The following is a 20,017-nucleotide window of genomic DNA, read 5'->3' as shown; positions in this document are numbered from 1 at the left end:
TATTACTTTTTTGATCTGAGGATGATTACTAGGTTTCAAAGATCCACTTTCAGATTCACATTGAATTTGAAAGTGTTCTGGACCTTGGTTAATATTTTACTGTGTTGGTGGTAATGACCTCTTTTATTTAGGAGGCATAACACTGAGTTTAACTAAACCATGATCTGTTTAAATAAAGATGGGAAAGTAAATAACTAAATCCAGTGACAGCTGGACTTTGTAAGCTGAAGGTTACTGAGAATTGTAGGAGCTGACTTCTCTTTGAGATGTGATTGGACAACATTTGAGTTTTACCTGATATAAATAGATGAGTGAAGGACTTAGCAAACACTCAAAGGCAAATCCCTCACCTCAAACCGCAAACCCACCAAAGAATCAAGGTAATTTCTCAGTTTTCTTAAATAATTCGTACCAGACTTTCTCACAAATAGGACACTGTTTACTATAATATAGCATGAAATGTTATAAAATAGTTATACTAACTATAACTATAACCTAAATCCAAGTTTTTTGCTCCTGTTTTTGTCAGAATCATGAGGTACGATGTATTATTTCATTTACTGCTCCTCCTGCCAATGTACTCAGGTTACACTTACCGTAAGTAGCATGTCACAGTGTTTGAGTAAATTTAGAATACTGCAACAATAGGATTAATTTATTCTTCGTTGAATTTCTCTATTCATTTCAGAAAATGTGGCTTTGCGTGGCAAAGCTACACAGTCTTCTCAGTACAAAGCGGAGCCGTGGAATGGATTTGTAGGTGCCTCCAATGCTATTGATGGAAACCTAAATGCTGACCTTACAAAGGGATCTTGCACCCACACTGATACAGAAAACAACCCCTGGTGGAGGGTGGACCTGCTGGACTCATATATAGTCACCCAGGTCATCATCACCAACAGAGGAGACTGCTGTGCAGAGCAACTCAATGGTGTGGAGGTTCGCATCGGGAACTCTTTGCGACAAGACGGCACTGCAAACCCACTGTGAGTGATTATGTCATGACTACAGTGTGAAACAAGGGAGGCTCAATGCTGCTCAGATTTGATTTTTTTTTCATTTCTGCACCTCCCCTTAAACAGAGACATATTTAGTATCCAAAGAAACATTAGACTCTTGGCTACACTGATAAAAATCATTTGAGCATTTGAGTATATGCTCAAGGGCTAAAAGACAGACATCAGTTTCCAGAAACCGTCATCAAAAAGACATTATAGGGAGCTCTGGAAGTACGAAAAATTAATATACTGTATACTTGGTGTTATAATTTTATTTTTTTGTAAAATGTGTCTAAAATTGTTGTAATTGTTCTTGTGTTACACTGTATTTCCAAAAAATACACTTCAATTAGAGGCAATTTATTGTTTCGGATTTAAAAAAAATAGATGAGGGTAACTTAGAAAAAAAAAAAGAAAAAAGCAATTTTAGACATGTAAAACAAAGGAAATCCACAGTTTTAAGGCAAAACTCCATTAAACTTTGTAAATGTTACTGTTTTAGTAACACTTGATAATGGAACCAAATGCAAAGAGTTGGTGGAGGCTCTCTGCAATAAACAAAATTACAAAAAACACAGGGAGTAAATAATCCACAATGTAAACGCCAACAAGGAGATAAAGGGAGTATGCAGGGTAAAATGACCAAGTAATGGAAAGAACCAACAAAGAGTGAATGAAAGAGATGTGAAATGCAGGAACAATAGTCTTGGGCTGATGAGTTATTGGGTGAGAGGCGAAAGAGCAGAAGACATGCTCAGGAGAGAGAGAAAAAGAGGAATAGACACAGGGGCTGAGTGAGAGCACACTGTGTACTGGGAAATTAATCTAAATCTAAATCTACTGGGGAATAATTAAACAAAGAAACATAATAAAATTAGAGTAATCAAGTAAAAAATAGACAAAAGAAATAAACATAACTACAATCACTATAGGAACTAAATGAAAAAAGTAAAAACAAGGCAAAACTAACATAGATAAGAAACTAAGGAACACAAATAATGACAAAACCCAAAACAAACTCAAGCAACCTAAGATTTTAACAGCAATTTTATTTTTTTCGTTTACCTTAGATGCATTGACCTTTGCACAGGTATTGTCCAGGGGTGGTTCTATGGTTTCCAAATGATTTTAGCCTTATTTATGATATTTCTAAACATTTATAGTCTGTGTATTGCAAAAACACTTCCAAATGTTATGTTTATATTGATACCAAGATTATCAAAATAGTTAGTAATTGATTAAAAAAAATTACAAAATTAGATTTGGGTATGTTTTTAAACACTTCAGCAAACCCTGTGGGAATTACTCTTACAAAATCTTGAATGTTACTGACTCAACTCTTCTTTTCTAGGGTTGCTACCGTTTCTACTGTTGCAGCTGGAAGCTCTTATGCAATGAATTTTACTGAGCGTGTGGAAGGACGTTATGTGATCATTATAGCACCTGGTGTGAACAGGGTTCTGTCTCTCTGTGAAGTGGAGGTCTATGGATACCGCGCCCCGACTGGTGAGAATCTTTCAAAACATGTTTGTTTAATGATCAGTGAGCACCACTGACAAGCTTGATTTATTAGACCAAGTTACCCCAGGTGTTCTTCAATGAAGATTTCTCACTGTACATCTTGTAACTTCTCAGGTTTCAATTCCAATAAGTCGTATTGCATCTTCTGACTAACATTTAAAACTGCATTCACACCATATATATAACAAAAAAATACATATTTAGCTTTTATGATGCCTGAATTGGGGCATTTACAAAATAAAGTTTACTTAAAGGTTAAAAATGACAAAACAATCTTTTTCAAAATTTTGTGTTGTTTTTATGACTTTTCGAAGCCAAAGTGATAACTATTGAAGACATTTGTCTTAGCCAATATTCAACTCAATCATCAGCAGTGACGTGCGGTCAAGGGAGGTAGGCGAGGCAGAGCCTCACCTGTCATCATATAATTATAAAATAATTTATATTGCTATTTTCACCCTGTGGTTTGCACTATGAAGTATATATTTTTCATTTCGCTTAACCAATTTTGATTATTATTTTTCCTTCAAAATCGCTGAATTTCCGAAATTTCCCATTCAATGATAGGAAGCGATCAGAAACGGCAGAGATCAGAATCGAGGTGAGGCAGACAGTTCTCTTGCCACATGGCAGGGGGCGCTCATGATCCCAGACATTGTGACTGCACAACTGCAGAGTAAGAGACAGTAACAGCGAGCTAGCCATGGAGCTAGCCATACAGTAAAGTACTGCGATATATTTATGGTTTTCCCTTCTTACCACAGCAATCACTTATTAATAATAGCAAAATAAACATTAAGGCTAAAACCATACTACTAAATGTTCTGCTTTTTGTGTGGGAAATATTTAAGTGTTTTTATTTTTGTTTCGGTGTTGTCAGTTGCTATGGCAACGAATCTGCGCATAGCTGCGCTAATACACAGAGAGAAAAAGAAGTGGTTTTGAGTTGTACTTTACGGTTTTCCATTTGCTGTGGAGCACAGCACGAAATTAATAATATCTACATGTCTAAGTTTGATTGAGTTAACGTAATTATTCTACGGCGGCAGCGCGGCTATGCATGACATGTAAAACAATAGTCTTTTTGCCCTCCAGCGTTGTCCGCATGCGCGAAATTTCCTTATGTAAACAATAACATGCAGAGGGTCTATACTTGTAAATATGATTATGATTAAGTTAGTGCTTCACCAAATATGAACCTTACCGCACGTCACTGATCATCAGATAAAACCTGCACAAAAAACACTGTTTTTTCAACGTCAATACTGTTCATGAATGTAAAATATATTTAAAAATATACAGTAGCTTATCTGCTGAAAATTTATGGTAATTTAAAACAAAAAATGGAAAAGAGCACATGGTGGGTGGACTGTCAGAAAGTAGACAGAGATCTATTTTTTATAACAAATTGTATGTCAATCCCTATTCACATGTGAAAACAATAAGTTTTGCATCAATAAAATACAAAATGGACTATTTGAACAAACAAAAAAGTAAACTTTTTAAATAAAGATGTGCAGTTGTCAACAAGCAGTGCATATTAGAAGACTATGTATCACAGCTAACGTTAAACATTTTGTTTTGCAGAAGAAAATGTGGCAGTTTATGGAAAAGCTTCACAGTCAACAGTTTATCCTGGAGCCATTGCCTACTACGCTATCGATGGGTATCGCGAAGGCCGCTTTAGCCAGAGTTCCTGCAGTGCCACAAATAATGACTTTAGCCCCTGGTGGAGACTGGACCTGGGAAGAACCCATAAAGTGTTCAATATTAACATAACCAATCGCGTTGAAGTTCCCACTCGAATTAACGGAGCTGAAATTCGTATTGGAGATTCACTTGACAACAATGGAAATAACAATCCCAGGTAGTTTACAGTCATTTTATCAAAACACTGAATGCAAATAAAACGTTGTTATAAGCAAAAATTAATTTCTCATAATGACTTTTGCTAAAGGACTGTATCTTTAATTTTTTCCTGAAATCTTAAATCTTTTTCCTCTGACAGGTGTGCTGTGATCTCAACCATCGCTCCAGGTTTTACTGAAACCTTTCAGTGCAACGGCATGGATGGTCGATACGTCAACGTTGTCATACCTGGAAGAAATGAATATCTCACTCTGTGTGAGGTGGAAGTGTACGCATCGAGACTGGATTAAAGTTACTAAGTTTTCATGACATGACTGTGGTTTAAAGTTAAAGCTGAATGATTCATTTTACCACTAGAGAGTGTAAAAAGTCTTATGAATATCTGATTGTATTGAAAACCAAAATAAAACTCACTATGGGGAAAGCAGTTCTGAGCTGGGGTAGGCCTCTGATGAACCAATCACGTGTTTTTGGGACACTATGGGATGCTTGCTGGGTCTGATTTTGAAAGATAAGGAAAAATTTGAGGTTGAAAAACTAATAAAAAAGAAAGAGCAACAAATTTATCAGTTAATTTAAAATGAAGAGCTATAATGTGTAACTTTCAAATCTTGTCTTTTGAACAGAATCTGTCAGACTGATTATCTATCATATCTATCAGACAATCAAACTATCTTATGATCTATCATATAGGTCTCTTTCATTCTGTAGTTTATTCAACTGGTCTGAAATCTGGTGTGTATTTCATTATTAAATCACTATAATAAGTCTGCAAAGTTGGTTGTGGATTATTTGAACATAGTGTTATTGCTGCACACCACTTAATTTTCTGTTAAATTGCTTGTTGACACAACTAGAAAATCAACAAATCACATGTAACTCAATGCAATTGGGATGGACTGTTCAACAGTGTCTGATAAAAACAGGGCATCATTGGGATGTTTTCATTTGTTTCATGGATTCATGTTAATATATCTAAAGAATGTTTCCAACACTTACTTGAATCTCTGCCGTGAACAGGAATGAAGTTCTAATGGGTCAAAGGGCCCAACCTGGTCTTTTTGATATATGGAAACTATAATATATATATTTTTTCTTTGCTTTATATTTGCTCTACTAGAGGATTTGTCTTAGTACAAGATCTCCGAAGAGGATCTCTCGTAACCAAATAGGGTTTGACATAAACAATTCAATGGGAGTTTATGTATGATAAAGTCTTTGCCCATTTATAAATTCATATCTGGTTCTGCTACAGTTTAACCTCCTAACTGGCAGAGTCCCACCCATGGGACAAATCTAGTTTGTTTGAATACGCTGCCTTTTTCGCCACCAGTTAATTAACAATGAATTACTGCTTTTCATCTTTCCTTTCCTTCAAAGCCATTTACTGGGTTTTACTTCCTTATTATGCAAATACTTGCAAAATCCACAGCACCAGTCTCCGGTGTCATTTGTTTTCCCCTCAGAAGTAAATCAAGTGTTGCTGATTGTTGTATTTTTTCTGTCAGAAAATCACACGTCTGCAATTTATTTTGGTTTTTAATTGAGAAAAAAGCACATTACTATTTCTAGATCTTTTCCATGATTAAAAACCTGTAAGGACTTTTGTGAAAGGAAATATCAAACCAGGGCAGATAAGTTACTTGATTAACTTTTATTTTTGTAGGTTTCTCATGCAAAAGAAAAAATAGTAGAATATAAATTCACATAATGCTATGCTAGGTAAACCGACTTAAATATTGATGCATCCTTTAGAAGAACATAGAAGATAACAAGAAAGAAACTTATTAGTTATTTGGGTAGATGAGTTTCACAAAAATCTGAAATTAACTTTTTATGCAACTAAAAGACAAATAGACAGCAAGGAATACAAAGATTGTGTTTAAAACCATTTAGTAGTAATAATAATTGAGACAATTTTTTGGATAAGTTTCTACATTCTTATTACTTCTGATATTTAACAGCAACAATAAATAGGATAATCATCACATTGTTTCTAAAATAAGGTATTTTTGCTGGAAAAAAAAACTTTATTAAAGCGTTATGAGCTACAGCAAAATGTTGTTTTTTATTTTCCCATCCTGGTTGGTGGGTTTTTACATCTTCAAGTCAGAATCTTAGCAGTCCTGCTGTATTCCTCTCATGGGTTGTGTTTCTCTGTTTCCTTGATGAAAACTCTTCCATCTGAGTGTTTTTTCCAGTTAACATGGATGACATCATTCACATTTTCACTCAGCCTTTGCTTCATCTGGGGTAAAGAAAACATCCTTTTTAACCAGCATGTAAATGTAGTTTAAGCTAACTGAATCAAAGCATATCTACACTTGAAGGCTTGACATCTGGAAGACTTACTTGCTCCAAGATGCTGTTTTGCACTGAAGGATCATTCAGATCTAAAGTTGAGTCCTGCAGGCTGATCCCCAGTTTCACAATCTGCAGATTAGACTTTTCTAAAATTCAAAATGAAACCAAATCATTTGTCAGCATTGCTTAGAGACTGGTTCTACAGTTTATTTATGCGTAAGTTTCAGGCTGCACTGATTAGAAACTTTTACTTACTGCATTTGCAGAGGAAAGGCTGCATTTCTGTGCACTTCCTGTCTCCCCATTTGCCAGATTCAGTCTTCAGCAAAGCTACACAATATTCACTGTTTTTTGGATTTACCAGTTGGGATTGCCTCCAGTACCTCAGAGAAGAGTCAGTCAGGTCTGACCAAACCCAGGGGTCTCTGAAGAGACCAACAAATACTGAATTTCCATTGGCTACTTCCTGGACTGTTGCGTATTCTGCGTCATTCCTCAAGCTGACCAGGTCTGTGTAATTTCTTCTGCAGAAATCTCGAGCGGTGGTCCAATTCGTCAGCTCTGGTCTGAGGATGTACTGAGCTGCTCCCTGTTCTGAACCTGAAAAGAATATTTTTGTGTTTGCTACAACAAAAGCAATAGCGGGAATGCACCGAACAGGCATCTGCAGCAGTGTTTTTGTTATTCTTAGACTGTTTAATTCACACAGATTAATAGAAAAATCTGTGTGCAAAGTAAACAAAATCTACTTTGGACATATATCAGTTTCTATGTGGACAAGAGGTACAAATGCAGCAGAAACATACATCCATCCTTTGTCTAACTTTTATCTGAGATTGGGTGTCATAAATAACCCAGACATCACTCTGCTGAGCAACACTTCCCAAATCATTCGAGGGGGATCACAATGCATTCTCAGGCTGATAGGGACATCACTGACTAGGCAGAAAATCTTAGAGTTACTGCAATTTCCATGTCAGAGTGTACAAGGAGGGCATTTTGTTTTACTTGGAAGTCAAACAGAACGCTTGATAATGATGGAGTCAGCCACGGTTAGATATCCAATATGGCTGCTGAAATAATATGATGTTGTACACATACTGTACAACATCTCTATGTAAACATGTTCTGATATTATTAGTGAGCACAGTTAGGCTCATTTGTGTTTTGTTATGCATAATTGATTGTCAGCGTTTGCATATTATTAGGAGAAAAATGTAAAAGGAATACTCACTATCAAAGCAGACTGAATATTTGGTAACAGGACAAGAGACTGTAAAAAGTTTTCCAGAATCGTAACCACCACAGTTGTCGGTACCTAATGAGCTCCATATTAGGTGATTATTTTCTCCATCCTTGTAGAAATCTTTGTCTGCTATAGACCAGTGCCACTTTGGGTCGCTTCCTTTGTACAACCCAATCCATACAGCATCACTGTAGTCATCTCCAACACTTTGAAGAGCCATATCCATCTCATTCATGTCTTCCATGGTGGCCAGGTCAACGCACGTTTCCCTGCAGTAGCTCTGTGCCTCCGTCCAGGTTTTTGGAGTGTGGAATAAGACATATTGGTACTGATACACACAGAGACAAAGAGAACAAAGTCCTGTAGAAGAAAAGTAGGAAGTGTAAAAAGCAACAAGGATTAGTTTTAAATTCTTGTCTGAGAAGATAAGTGTTTTGTTCTTTTAGAAAATATGCTCTGAAGGTGACACGTGTTTTACACATGTATAAAACAAATGTATAAAACTTGGAGAAAACTAACCTGCAAGAATCATTAGCTTTATGACATTTTCCATGGCTGCTATAAAGCTATGGGAAGAAAGAAAACTGAGATTAACTTATTTATATAGCAAAGTATTTAGTAACGTTGTAAAAGTGGCTAATAAAACAGATGTTAATGTAACGTGCCATGTATGATTTCTCTCTATGAATTGAATTTATTTAGAAATGTAAACATTTTAAATGTATAGTATTTCAAATTATAATTACCTTAATATTTGATTTTTTTTTAATTAAATGAGCAACAATTTTGTATCTAACCACTGTAGATAAAAGCAAAGCAAAATAAGAACAAAAATACAAGGTGCCAAAATAAAGGCATAAAGTAAATAGAAAATAATCTTACCTTATGTTTCCTGAGTCCTATGTTCAGCAATAATAGAGGCTACTAAAAATTAACTTCTGAATTAAACTTTTGTCACAGTAGCTGTGCAAATTGTGTTTAAAGGTGTCTCTGAATGGTGTGTGGTGGATGTTTTGTGACAGTTGTCTTAAGTTACTTGCTTTTCTTCTTCTGTATGGAAAGCAGCATGCAAATGACAATAAAGACCAGTAATCCACATTCCTTTTCCCCCACTGACATCAAATAAGATTAAACATTTACTGTTTAACAAACATTACATCTCTTTCCTAAATTCCAAAATAAAAAGACTTTATAGGATTTTTTTACGACTTTCTTTTAAGTAAACACACTTGGTATTTAAACAATTTGAAAAACCTGATCTTGGTCAACTGACATGGAAGCCATCAGAAACAACTTAATTATGGATCATTATGTTTGAATAACCTTTAAACATGATGATCCATAGTCATGTTACACAACTTCTTACATAGTTGTGTAAAAAGTCAGATTTTGGTGCTTTTCCAACCCTACACATTCTCCATGTTTTAAAAATAATAAAAAACTGTATGGTCATAAAAACCATCAGCAAAAATTTTGAGACTTATTTTATTCAATCATGACACATTTGGTCCACTTTAAATGGACCAGAGTTGGTTTCCGCCGTTGGTCTGGACCTTTTGTGCAGGTATGAATCCACTGAAGCAAGTCCTGGTATGGAACAAACAAACAAAGAAAATAAATAAACATAAAGTTTGCTTTAATAAAATAATGGACCAAAGAGCTTTTCTTTTGTTGATCCACTCTTAGAAAGTTTTACCATATGTTGGTTTTCTGAGTTCCATGTCCAAAGATAATAGTAGTTACTGAAAATTCACTTGTGAATTTATCTTTTCTTCATTTGGCAGTACAACATGTGCTTAATTTTACTGGTCAATTAGTCAGGAAGGCTTTCAGACGATTAGATCTCAAGAGTTTGGTTTTCTAATCCGTATGCAAAGCAGTATGAAAATTAAAGGTAAGATCAGGTTTTACTTTCTCTATAAAAGTTAGATAACTTTTCTATTTCTTACCAACAACAAATCAGAAAAAAACATTTCCTGATTTCAGGGTTTCAGTCTGATTGCTTTTGTTTCTATGCCTGCTCCTGGTTCAGTCAGTGATCAGTTCTTCCGCCCACCTGTGGCTATTGGATGATAGATTATTGGTAGGTTATTGATATCAGTTCTATGTGTAAATGTCCAGTATTATTTACTTGAGAGGTTCCAAAAATCAAATATCCAAAGAGGATATTTGCTCAGGAGAAACAGATGAATATTTTCTGAGCTCTATAGAATGAGTAACCTCATGGAAATAATTTGGTTAAATATACAAAACATAGGGACTGGCAGGTTTCCACGGTATTGTTGTTCCCATCCTTTCTGAATTATTTACTTCTGAAGTATTTACTGTGATGGTATAGAAAACTTTAAAGATTAGTCAAAGAAATTGTGGGTGTTCTTAATTTTGGGATATGTTTAAATTTCTCCAAATAATTATAATAAAGAGTCATGTCATAAATTAGAATATGCATTTCAGTGAAGATTGTTTCTTTTTTCAGTTCAAAAAGTACATTTTTGAAAGACAAAAACATTTTTGTGTTAGAATGGTACCTTTCTAATTTTACATGTTAAAAAATATTATATACAAAGGATTTAAAAGATCAGTGTTTTCTTAATCTGTATAAAGTGCCTTATTTAGTGAATTGAGTTACTAAAATTAATTGATATTACGCTGATTTGACTTATTCAAAAGATTTTTAAATCTGTCATGTTGAAGAGTTGCAAATTACAGGGAAATGCTAATTTATTCTTTTGAGAAAACCCTGGCTTTAGAAGAGTTACCTTTTCCTTTCACCATCACTGTGGAAGGGGCTAGCAAGTTTAATCAGTATCTAACACTGTTAAAACTTTGCCTCTACACAAATCAGGGTTGTTCTTGAAGCTATAATTCCGGAAAAATGCAAATTCTATTACAATTGATTTGCAAGTGGAGCTGAAGGTGAACAAAGTAACTAGGAAGTATCACCAAGCCACGAAGAGAAGGAGGGTCAACTGCTGTACCTCTCTTTGTTTGGGGGTGGCATGCTACTATTATATGTTATATTAGATTTAAGTAAATACCTGATTGAAAGAATAGACTTATAATAAAACAAACGTTATTTCGAAGATTTTGAAAAGATCCCGGCTTTACAGTCTAAATCTTTAAAGAAAAAGAGAGTAAGGATTATTTAATTTCAGTTTTTCTTTTCTAATTCCCACTGCTTTCCACAAGGTGGCGGCAATGCGCCAACAGATAAATAAATACAGTTGAAGAAGAAGAGGAGCCTCCATCAGGAAGCTGAGGGTAAATACTTGTAATAATTGATCCTTGTTTTTCTTTTTTTGAATATGACGCCTCATTTAACGTCCTTCATTTGTTTTCTTTTATTCAGGTCTTTACCATAACTGTTTGCACCCGGGCGGCTATAACACGGATCGATCCCACGCCAGGTAAAGTCAGGTCCTGGCTACCTGGACGGATGGTGGAGACCCACTGGTACCAGAACTACTCCACTAATCAGAGCTGCCGCATCCCCGTCTGCCTTGCCTTAAATGAAGAAACTGAAATTGTCAGAAATTGTCTTACTAACTAACTACTAACTACAAGTAGAAAATGTTGATTTATTTTTGTATCTATATTTATTTACAGCAAATCTATTATTTATATTAAAGCTATAGTATGTGTTTATCTTTAGTTGAACCGAGTATTGCAGCAATGCCTTCATAAGTCTCCCTGAAAAGTCAGAGCGCTCCTGCTCTGATGTCCTTATACTGGCTCATTGTAGCTCAGAAATAGACTCTAAAACTACTTTTGTGGGTTTATAAACCAATGGATGGCATAAAACCAAAATACTTTAAATATTTGATGATGTTGTATCAACCTCCCAGACTACTGGTTCTACTCTCAATCCCTAGAATCAGAACCAAACTTGGCAAAACAGCATTCGGTTGTTATGCTCATCTAATCTGAAATAAACTTCCAGAAAACTGCAAAGCAGCTGAAATGCTGAGTTCCTTTAAATGAAGGATTAAAGCCCCTTTAAAATTTTATTTTATTTTTGTTAATTTTGCTAAAAAAAAAAAAACTCTGCTAGAAAAGTCTTTTATTATGTGCAATGTATGCTAAAAGAAGCTATTAAATCTTAAAATAGAATCTCAATGCAAAACATGTTGAAGCTGCACAGACGTCCCCTAAGCTAATGTCAGTGTCCACAGTTCACCGATCTGACTGAGTTATCTAATTAAGATTAAAAACAACAAATATGTTTGTTCTTGAGCTCATGTATATTTATTCTATAATTTAGCTGCAAAAAGGCTTTTTTGAACTTTCAAACCAGTTATCAACTGGTTTAAGTTTAAAGTGGACACCGTAATTACAAATCAGTGATTTTATTTAACAAATCGCAGATGAAATGTGATTTTTAATGATGGATGTTCATGTTTTCATTTACAGAACCAGCATTAAGGACAAAGAGTTAAGGGTCTACTTGAGCTGGCTGATCCACTTCCATGCTCTCTTCCTGGGTGTGACCCCAGAGGGTCTGTGGCCAGTTGGCACCTACTGGCACCTGGAGACCCGGCCGGATGAGCTGGAAGCCATGGACGACGTTGAGCTCAAAGCGGCAGCGAGCGACATCAACAGGGTCCTCAACAAGTGTCACTTTAAAACCATCGTTCACGGAGACGCCAAGCTGGCCAACTTCTGCTTCTCAAAGAGGCTGTGGTGTCATCAAAACTCCCAGCTGCATTACCTTTGATACTGTGAATGTGTGCTGCCATCTAGTGGCTGCACATTTTGTATCTGAAATATGTGCAGGATTCATACACTTATCCCACAGTAAAATTCAAGCACTTTTAAATAGGCAAGTGTTCAACTTTTCCACACTTTTGAGTAAAAAACAATACAAATGAACTTAAAAAAGAGCATTTCAATTCAGGATTATATATCATTTTCTGTCATTAATAATGTCTTGTGATGGTAATCTACAAGCTACAGCAGGGACACAGTAAACGAAAATATAACAAAATGTTTTAAAATGTCTCACACACACCTTATATACATGACTGCTCCAAAAGCAAAATATTAATTTAACAAAACATTTCCTCTAATTTCAATTATGTTGTTTAATGTATAAAATATAAACTTTATTTCAATCACACAGATCAATAAGCCATTGAGAAGTAATAAATATTCATTATACTGAAAAAATTCCAAACAAATTGTGTCAAGAGCAACTTAAGTGCTTAGACACAACATACTAATTCACAAAAAACCTATAAAAAACATCAACAAGGTATTAAGTTTTCTGGCATTTAGTAAATAGAAATAATTTTGCTACCTCTAACTACCCAAAACCAAGAAACACTAAGTGCGACCGAACTTCAAAGAGTGAGAAAAAATCTGTATGTATGAATTTATTAGGTCTGAAATTTATTATAAATCATGTTTTCCAAATTTGGGTTTTTAATCAAATGTTAATTTGAACAATCAGTTCAAAGTGCTTTACATCATAAAAACACAAAAATACAAAGTAGGAGAAAACACAGTTGTAACATTTTGCCAAGTCCTTACACATCAAATGTTGGGTAGTATTTAAATTATTATGGTTCAAAAGAAACAGTTAACTTACCAGCCCTGCTCACTTTTATACTTGTATACTGATCCCAAGATGTGACAGAGAGTTCCTCCTGCCTTGAAATCAAGGAAACATTTGGCCTAGACGAGGAGAAGGAACAAGTACTGTGTTTTAGAACTTAGGGTATGTAGTTAATGTCCTTTTCACAAGTAATGAGTGTGTTCTTACAGGTAGCTTGGTAAGAGGAGGATTGTTGACCCTGCGTCCAAACGCATCCTCTTGAAACTGAAGCAGTTGGACCACCAGGCCAGCCAGGGACTTACTGGATGGAGAGTCATTCTGGACATGCTGGGGGGACACAAAGACAAACAAGTTAACTTATCTCATATTTTTAACTCATGTTTAATGAAACAGAAATGCTCCAAGACCTCCAGTCAAAGAAGGCGGTGATAACATCAATAAAATTAATAATAAAATTCAAAGGAAGAACTCAATCAGTGTTTACCACTGCCTCTCAGTCCATACATTCCTCAGCTTTTTCTTTAAGTTTAAAAAGTAAGATAATCAAAACACATATAAAAAATGTCTATGACTGTGATTTCAAGCAAATAAACCAATAATGAGAATGCCTGTTGGCAGTAAACATGCCATCATTTCTAAAAACACCATGGACTTCATGAACAAATCAGAAATCAAGTATCTAAATATATGTATATTTTTTTAACAAAAGTTCTGCTTATAGATAAAATGGAGATAGAAATGCATCAGAAAGTAGCAGTGCTAGGCTCTAAAATACAAATTATGCTCAAGTAAAGAAATATCTCATATTGCATTTTTCTGCAGTCACCAGTGAAAATCAGAGGTGATCTGGGAAATAAGCTGGTGACTGGATTCAGCAGATTTTCAGCTGGATCTGCCCTGACCAATGACCAGACAGAAAGTAGAACATTTGGTGACCAGTGAATGCACAAAGTACAGCCTGGTCACCCGATAGACCCCACTCCTCAGTGTGGATGTATTTAGTGTGTGAAGAAGACTCAAAGTTAGATATTTTTTGTATTACTGATGTCTATTAATCAGAATTAGCATGGGGATCTGAGTAACAACTTAAAAGGAGGCTGTATTATCAGCAACACATCAAAGACATCTTTCCACTTTATTCAGGCTACAAAGGAGCGAGAGAGAGCAAAACCTGCAGCAGTTAACAGGGATGTTGAGCAAAATGTCGCAATACTGTTCTGTTTTATCCTTTTACCTCCCAGTGAAAGTGCTTTAATTATAAAATCTTGTTATTCTCAGTGATAAGGTCTCAGTGATAAGGTAATGTGCTACATTATTCAGAACATAAACATATTTTTTCTAATGCTTTCTGCTGAACAGCAATTGTTACTGATATGGAATTACATTGACTCTGACAAAAAATAATTACTGATCACACACAGCAGGGAGCCAAAAAAACCAAAAAAGCTTTGTATTGTTCTTACATTTTATATTATCTCTTAATGAGAAATCCAAATTGGCTAACAATTCTGCAGTTCATAGGACAAACTACCGTTTTTAGAATATTAGTATGGACACACAAATAATACATAAAATAACATCTTCGTAAACTGATATTTGTATATATTTGAACACTTGCTGAAGGATACTTCAAGAGCGTAATATGTCTGTGTGCATAGTGCTTGCCACGATAAGTTGCACTCTGTTTTTCTAGTATCACTTTCCAGGCATAAGATACACGTCCACATACATAGATGACCTTTATTATAAAGGTCATCTATGCTTGTAACAAAGGACTGAACTGCTTGTAATAAAGGAATAACACTTCTTATACACTGCTTATGCATGAGCAAATTACTTCCTATATTAGATTTCTTTTGTGAAACTGTATTAAAGGTGATAAATATGCCTCCATGTAAATCCAAACAGAGCCTCAAAGAAGAAGAAATGTAGGCATTCAAGAATTATTCACCTTCAACCACTCACACAGTTTTTCGGCTGGTACGGCTGTTTTTACAGAAATACAAGATTGAAAATGAAAAAAGTGCAAAAATAGAAAAGAGCAATTATGTAAATTAATTTACAAGGGTATTTTATGTGACCAATTCAGTAATTCTTTTTTTATGTCAATGCACAACAAAATGAGAAAGGAGCAATAAGCTCATCTGCCAGTGCAGCAGCAATTTGGTTACATAATGTAATTTATATATTATTTTAAAAATGACTGAATTAAGTCAAATCCATTTTGAAACTTTTATGTCAACATTTCAAACTGCATTTGATTTGCACTTGATCAACAGTTTCCCAAACACACACAAAATTCTGGACATAAAACCTGTTGGTTAAAGAATGTATAGTCAGAGTGTATTTACAGTCCACCTAACAGTACATAGTGATAATTAACTATATCTTACTGCTTTATCTTAACTTAGAAATGTGAACTTTAAACGAATGTACTTATTTGGTACTGACAAACAGGGTCGCCTCCAGGAATCCAGGGCTGTTCACTTTTTAAATAATCAAACCTTTGTTTTTGAAGTTTTGGCGATTTTTTTTTTTGTTTGACTTTCTGCATTGAGTTTATCTTGTGTCATCTATCTTGAATTACTGGTCAAAAAATAAAACATTGTAAAGAGAATCATGTTTCTCCCAAAAGGGAGGATGGAAGGAAGAAGATAGAAAATTCCCTGAAACAACATGTCTTCATCTGATGTGTTTTTGTTTGTGTTTTTGTCTGGTTGCAGAGAGGATCACACCTGTCGACAACAAACAAAGGTTTAAAAACGTCTGAATTTTCAGAAATGATCACACCGCCTAGTTGAAGTACCAGTCTCCATGTGCAAGTCAACAAAGGTGAAACAAACACTTAATCAAATGCTGAGTTTATATGATGTTGATGTAGTGCATCATTCTAACTTTTGCTTTGTTTCTGTTTTCCAGCAGAGAGGAAACGCTTGATTGACAACGTCTCAAGCTCAACCTGTGACTTGGAAGACCATAAACATGTTGCACATCATCCTAAGCAAAGTCTGAACTCAGTGACTTGTTACTCTCAACCCAGAGCAAGAATCCTTTTATCACATGCTTTTCTTCTACAATAGGTTATCCCTTATATGGACACATTCTATTTTTTTTCGTATCTCAGTAATACTGTGAGGAAACTGGACAGGACACAGAATCAGTACTTGTTTTTAACCAAATTTTTAAATAGAAATTGTTTCTTTAAGTGGATTACTCGTAGTCTGTATTTTTGTTTAATTTGGACTTATTTTCTTTATAACTTTCCATATTCAAATGCTGACAAACTGCACTTTCTTGTGTGTTGTACTGTAATTTTTATGGTAAAATTCTAGTAACAACAGCTACCGGTAACTTACCATAAAGTTTTTGTTTCTTTTTTTTACAATAAAATGTCAATATGTCATACAATCCTGCCATGTTTTTCACTTAGGTAGGGTAATCTTTAAAGAATATGTGTAGTTTTAATAGTAAGTAGCATAAAAAGTTTACAGTTCTGAACTACTAAAGTCACTGTGGCCAAAATTTTACACCACAATGCCTCAGGCAGTATGGCTGCATTTACTACAGCAAAAACACTTTTAATTTTTTTATTTTAACATATTTTAAGAAATGCGGTATTTCACCGTATTTTAGCAAATACAGTAAAATACTGGCAGTTTTGGTTGCCAGAATTTTACTTTATTTTGGAAAATACTACCATTTAGACACGTTTCACGTTGTTTACATCCGGAAATTTCGCGAAGGCAAAAAGACTTTTCTTTTCCTTGCCATCCGTAGCTGTGCTGCTGCGGTAGAACAGTTCCGGTAACTAAATGAAACCTTCTTAATTTAGAGCAGTGCACCACAGTAAAGGGAAAATAACTCAGAGAAACATTCAAAGAACAACTCAAAACCACTTGTATGCCCAAGGGCGTAAATCCAGTCTCATTAATCTTTAGCTCTTTGATTTTTTGGTTTTTATGTCACTAATAATTTGTATATAAATTGTGAGAATATATAATGCTCATCTCTGGGACATGGAACTTATCTCCTTCCTGAACAATGTGATGACCGAACATTCCCATGGTGTTTATACTTGGTATTAACCGTTTGAACAAATTAATTTGGTACATTTTACGCATCTGATCATTGGATCCAAGCATCATCAAGATTTACGTAGGTCCACAATTTTCAACTTTAAAATTTGAATGGTGTAATTTTTCTGTGATTTCACAAAAGAAGCTTTTGTTTGAGATATTTCCTTAAAATATATCCACATGTTAGGATATGCCAAATTGTTTAAAGGCACAATGCCAATGTTTGACTTTTAAGAAACCTGAGTACGGTCCACCCAAGTGTTTATTCACCAATATTAAAGATGCATTCAAACATCTAAAGAAAACAGTTCAGCAGGACATAAAGATGTTATCAGGCAGCCTTCCTGTAACCTATAACGCCCTCAAATTTATACTTTAGAAATACTTGGTATTAACCGTTTGAACAAATTAATTTGGTACATTTGATTAGACGTGAGCATCATCGTAAACCATTTTGAATGGTGTAATTTTTCTGTGATTTCACAAAAGAAGCTGTATGCTTGAGATATTGCCTTAAAATATATCCACATGTTTGGATATGTCAAATTGTTTAAAGGCACAATGCCAATGTTTGACTTTTAAGAAACCTGAGTACGGTCCACCCAAGTGTTTATTCACCAATATTAAAGATGCATTCAAACATCTAAAGAAAACAGTTCAGCAGGATATAAAGATGTTATCAGGCAGCCTTTTACACGTACTACATCCTAAAATTGACAGATGAGATTAAACACATATGACCTAGCAAACATCTTCAAAATGACTAAAATATCCAAGCACATTATTTAAAGAATATAATGACTTTCCTTATGTCTCTATGTATTCAAATCGATATGAATATGTCCTGTTTCAAGTAATATTGACTTTATTTCTGTCTGCTATATGGCGGACTAAAAAGAATGATTTTTTTATTTCTCTCTTGCAAGTTTGCCTGATAAGCAGCCCTTTCTAATGTACTACAATCTTAACAAACATGTTAATTTGAAGACCATATTTGAGATACACTGCTCTAGACTTTCTTTCAAAACCTGCTTGTGTAGTCAAAATGTTATTTAGAGCTGCTATGGTTTAAAGCTTACTACACTGTTGCAGCACTAGAGCAAACATCGGGTATAAATTGAGTTCTTTTCCTTTTTACAATTACTGTATACAGAGAACATAGGAAACAAGGTTAATATGTACCTAAAAACTGTAAAATATTATGTGTCTGTACAAATCTTTGTTGGGATTTAAAATACAGGTCCAAACACAGACAGTGTACTGTCAGTCTATGTTTTTCAAGAAGAGCTGAAGAGTAACAAGGGCATTACGAAAGAGTGGCAAGGTCAACTGTACAGAATAAAATTTCATAAAATCCACACACTTTCCCAGTGGTGCGAAGGATCTTCTGGAATAACATTATATTTTAAAACTCTTCTTGGCTTTAATGTCACAAGTGATGTGTTGAAGTTTCATTGACATAAATTGGCTAGGGTGAAAAACTGTAACGATCAAAAGTATATTCTTCTTCCTCAGGAAACTGAGACGGGCTGGACTTTCCTCACGGCTGCTCGTGAACTTTTACAGGGCGATGATCGAGAGCATCCTCTGCCTCAACATGACTGTGTGGTATGGTAGCTGCACAGCACTGGAGAGGAAACAACTGACACGGGTGGTGAGAACAGCACAAGGCATTGTGGGATGCCCCCTCCCAGACCTGGACTCCATTTACATAGGCCGGGTCAAGAAGAGAGCTGGATCCATAGCTATGGATTCCAGCCACCCGGGCCACAGATTGTTTGTGCCGCTGCCATCAGGCAAGCGGTACAGGAATATACGGACTACAACAAATAGACTGAGAAACAGTTTCTTCCCCACAGCCGTCAGAGCCATTACTCCCTGCCGCCCCCCCCTCCCACACATATCATAACCTCGCAGTCACACATATATATCCCCCACCCCCACACAGCCATATTGTTCTGCATTTTGCACTGTCACATCATCTGTACTTTGCCATAATTGGACCTGCTGCTACTTCTTTGGTGTGGTTGAGTGCCTTTAGTTAATTTTAGTTGTATATATTGTTATTATTATTATTGTGTGTTTGTTTATTTTATTTATTGTATATATTTGACTTTTTGCACGGGAGTTGCAATAGAAATTTCGTTGAATCCTGTTCAATGACAATAAATGCTATCTATCTATCTATCTATCTATCTATCTATCTATCTATCTATCTATCTATCTATCTATCTATCTATCTATCTATCTATCTATCTATCTATCTATCTATCTATCTATCTATCTATCTATCTATCTATCTATCTATCTATCTATCTATCTATCTATCTATCTATCTATCTATCTATCTATCTATCTATCTATCTATCTATCTATCTATCTATCTATCTATCTATCTATCTATCTATCTATCTATCTATCTATCTATCTATCTATCTATTAATCTGTT

The 20,017-nt window shown here is 35.1% G+C and overlaps 2 protein-coding genes and 1 long non-coding RNA gene across 3 annotated transcripts; 2 read left to right on the top strand and 1 right to left on the bottom strand.

The window, feature by feature from the left end:
* Positions 1-216: 216 nt before the first annotated feature.
* LOC102223889 (fucolectin-3-like) lies at positions 217-5,164 on the top strand. The gene is made up of 6 exons (XM_023330811.1): positions 217-380; positions 530-597; positions 689-986; positions 2,350-2,504; positions 4,107-4,386; positions 4,528-5,164. The coding sequence occupies exons 2-6, from the start codon at positions 534-536 to the stop codon at positions 4,676-4,678; spliced, it is 948 nt and encodes a 315-aa protein (XP_023186579.1). The 5' UTR covers positions 217-380; positions 530-533; the 3' UTR covers positions 4,679-5,164.
* A 1,775-nt stretch (positions 5,165-6,939) lies between these two features.
* LOC111608109 (macrophage mannose receptor 1-like) lies at positions 6,940-8,885 on the bottom strand. Its single transcript, XM_023330812.1, has 4 exons — positions 8,821-8,885; positions 8,458-8,504; positions 7,927-8,298; positions 6,940-7,292 (listed from the first exon to the last, which is right to left on the bottom strand). The coding sequence occupies exons 2-4, from the start codon at positions 8,489-8,491 to the stop codon at positions 6,940-6,942; spliced, it is 759 nt and encodes a 252-aa protein (XP_023186580.1). The 5' UTR covers positions 8,492-8,504; positions 8,821-8,885.
* Positions 8,886-13,754: 4,869 nt separating this feature from the next.
* On the top strand, positions 13,755-16,832 carry LOC111608110. Its single transcript, XR_002752539.1, has 3 exons — positions 13,755-13,843; positions 16,216-16,324; positions 16,412-16,832. It is a non-coding gene; the product is annotated as an uncharacterized LOC111608110 (long non-coding RNA).
* Positions 16,833-20,017: the final 3,185 nt, after the last annotated feature.

Source organism: Xiphophorus maculatus, chromosome 3, assembly GCF_002775205.1.
Source record: "Xiphophorus maculatus strain JP 163 A chromosome 3, X_maculatus-5.0-male, whole genome shotgun sequence".
In the NCBI taxonomy this organism is placed as follows: Eukaryota; Metazoa; Chordata; class Actinopteri; order Cyprinodontiformes; family Poeciliidae; genus Xiphophorus; species Xiphophorus maculatus.
The sequence above is the reverse complement of the archived record's forward strand: the minus strand, read 5'-3'. Positions and strand labels throughout refer to the sequence as shown.

Coding starts and splice junctions, on each gene's coding strand:
- LOC102223889 (XM_023330811.1), top strand. CDS start 534: ATGAGGTACGATGTATTATTTCATTTACTGCTCCTCCTGCCAATGTAC. Junction 598..688: donor GTACTCAGGTTACACTTACC/GTAAGTAGCATG, acceptor TATTCATTTCAG/AAAATGTGGCTTTGCGTGGC. Junction 4,387..4,527: donor AATGGAAATAACAATCCCAG/GTAGTTTACAGT, acceptor TTCCTCTGACAG/GTGTGCTGTGATCTCAACCA.
- LOC111608109 (XM_023330812.1), bottom strand. CDS start 8,491: ATGGAAAATGTCATAAAGCTAATGATTCTTGCAG. Junction 8,299..8,457: donor AAAGCTAATGATTCTTGCAG/GTTAGTTTTCTC, acceptor TTTCTTCTACAG/GACTTTGTTCTCTTTGTCTC. Junction 7,293..7,926: donor ATATTCAGTCTGCTTTGATA/GTGAGTATTCCT, acceptor TATTCTTTTCAG/GTTCAGAACAGGGAGCAGCT.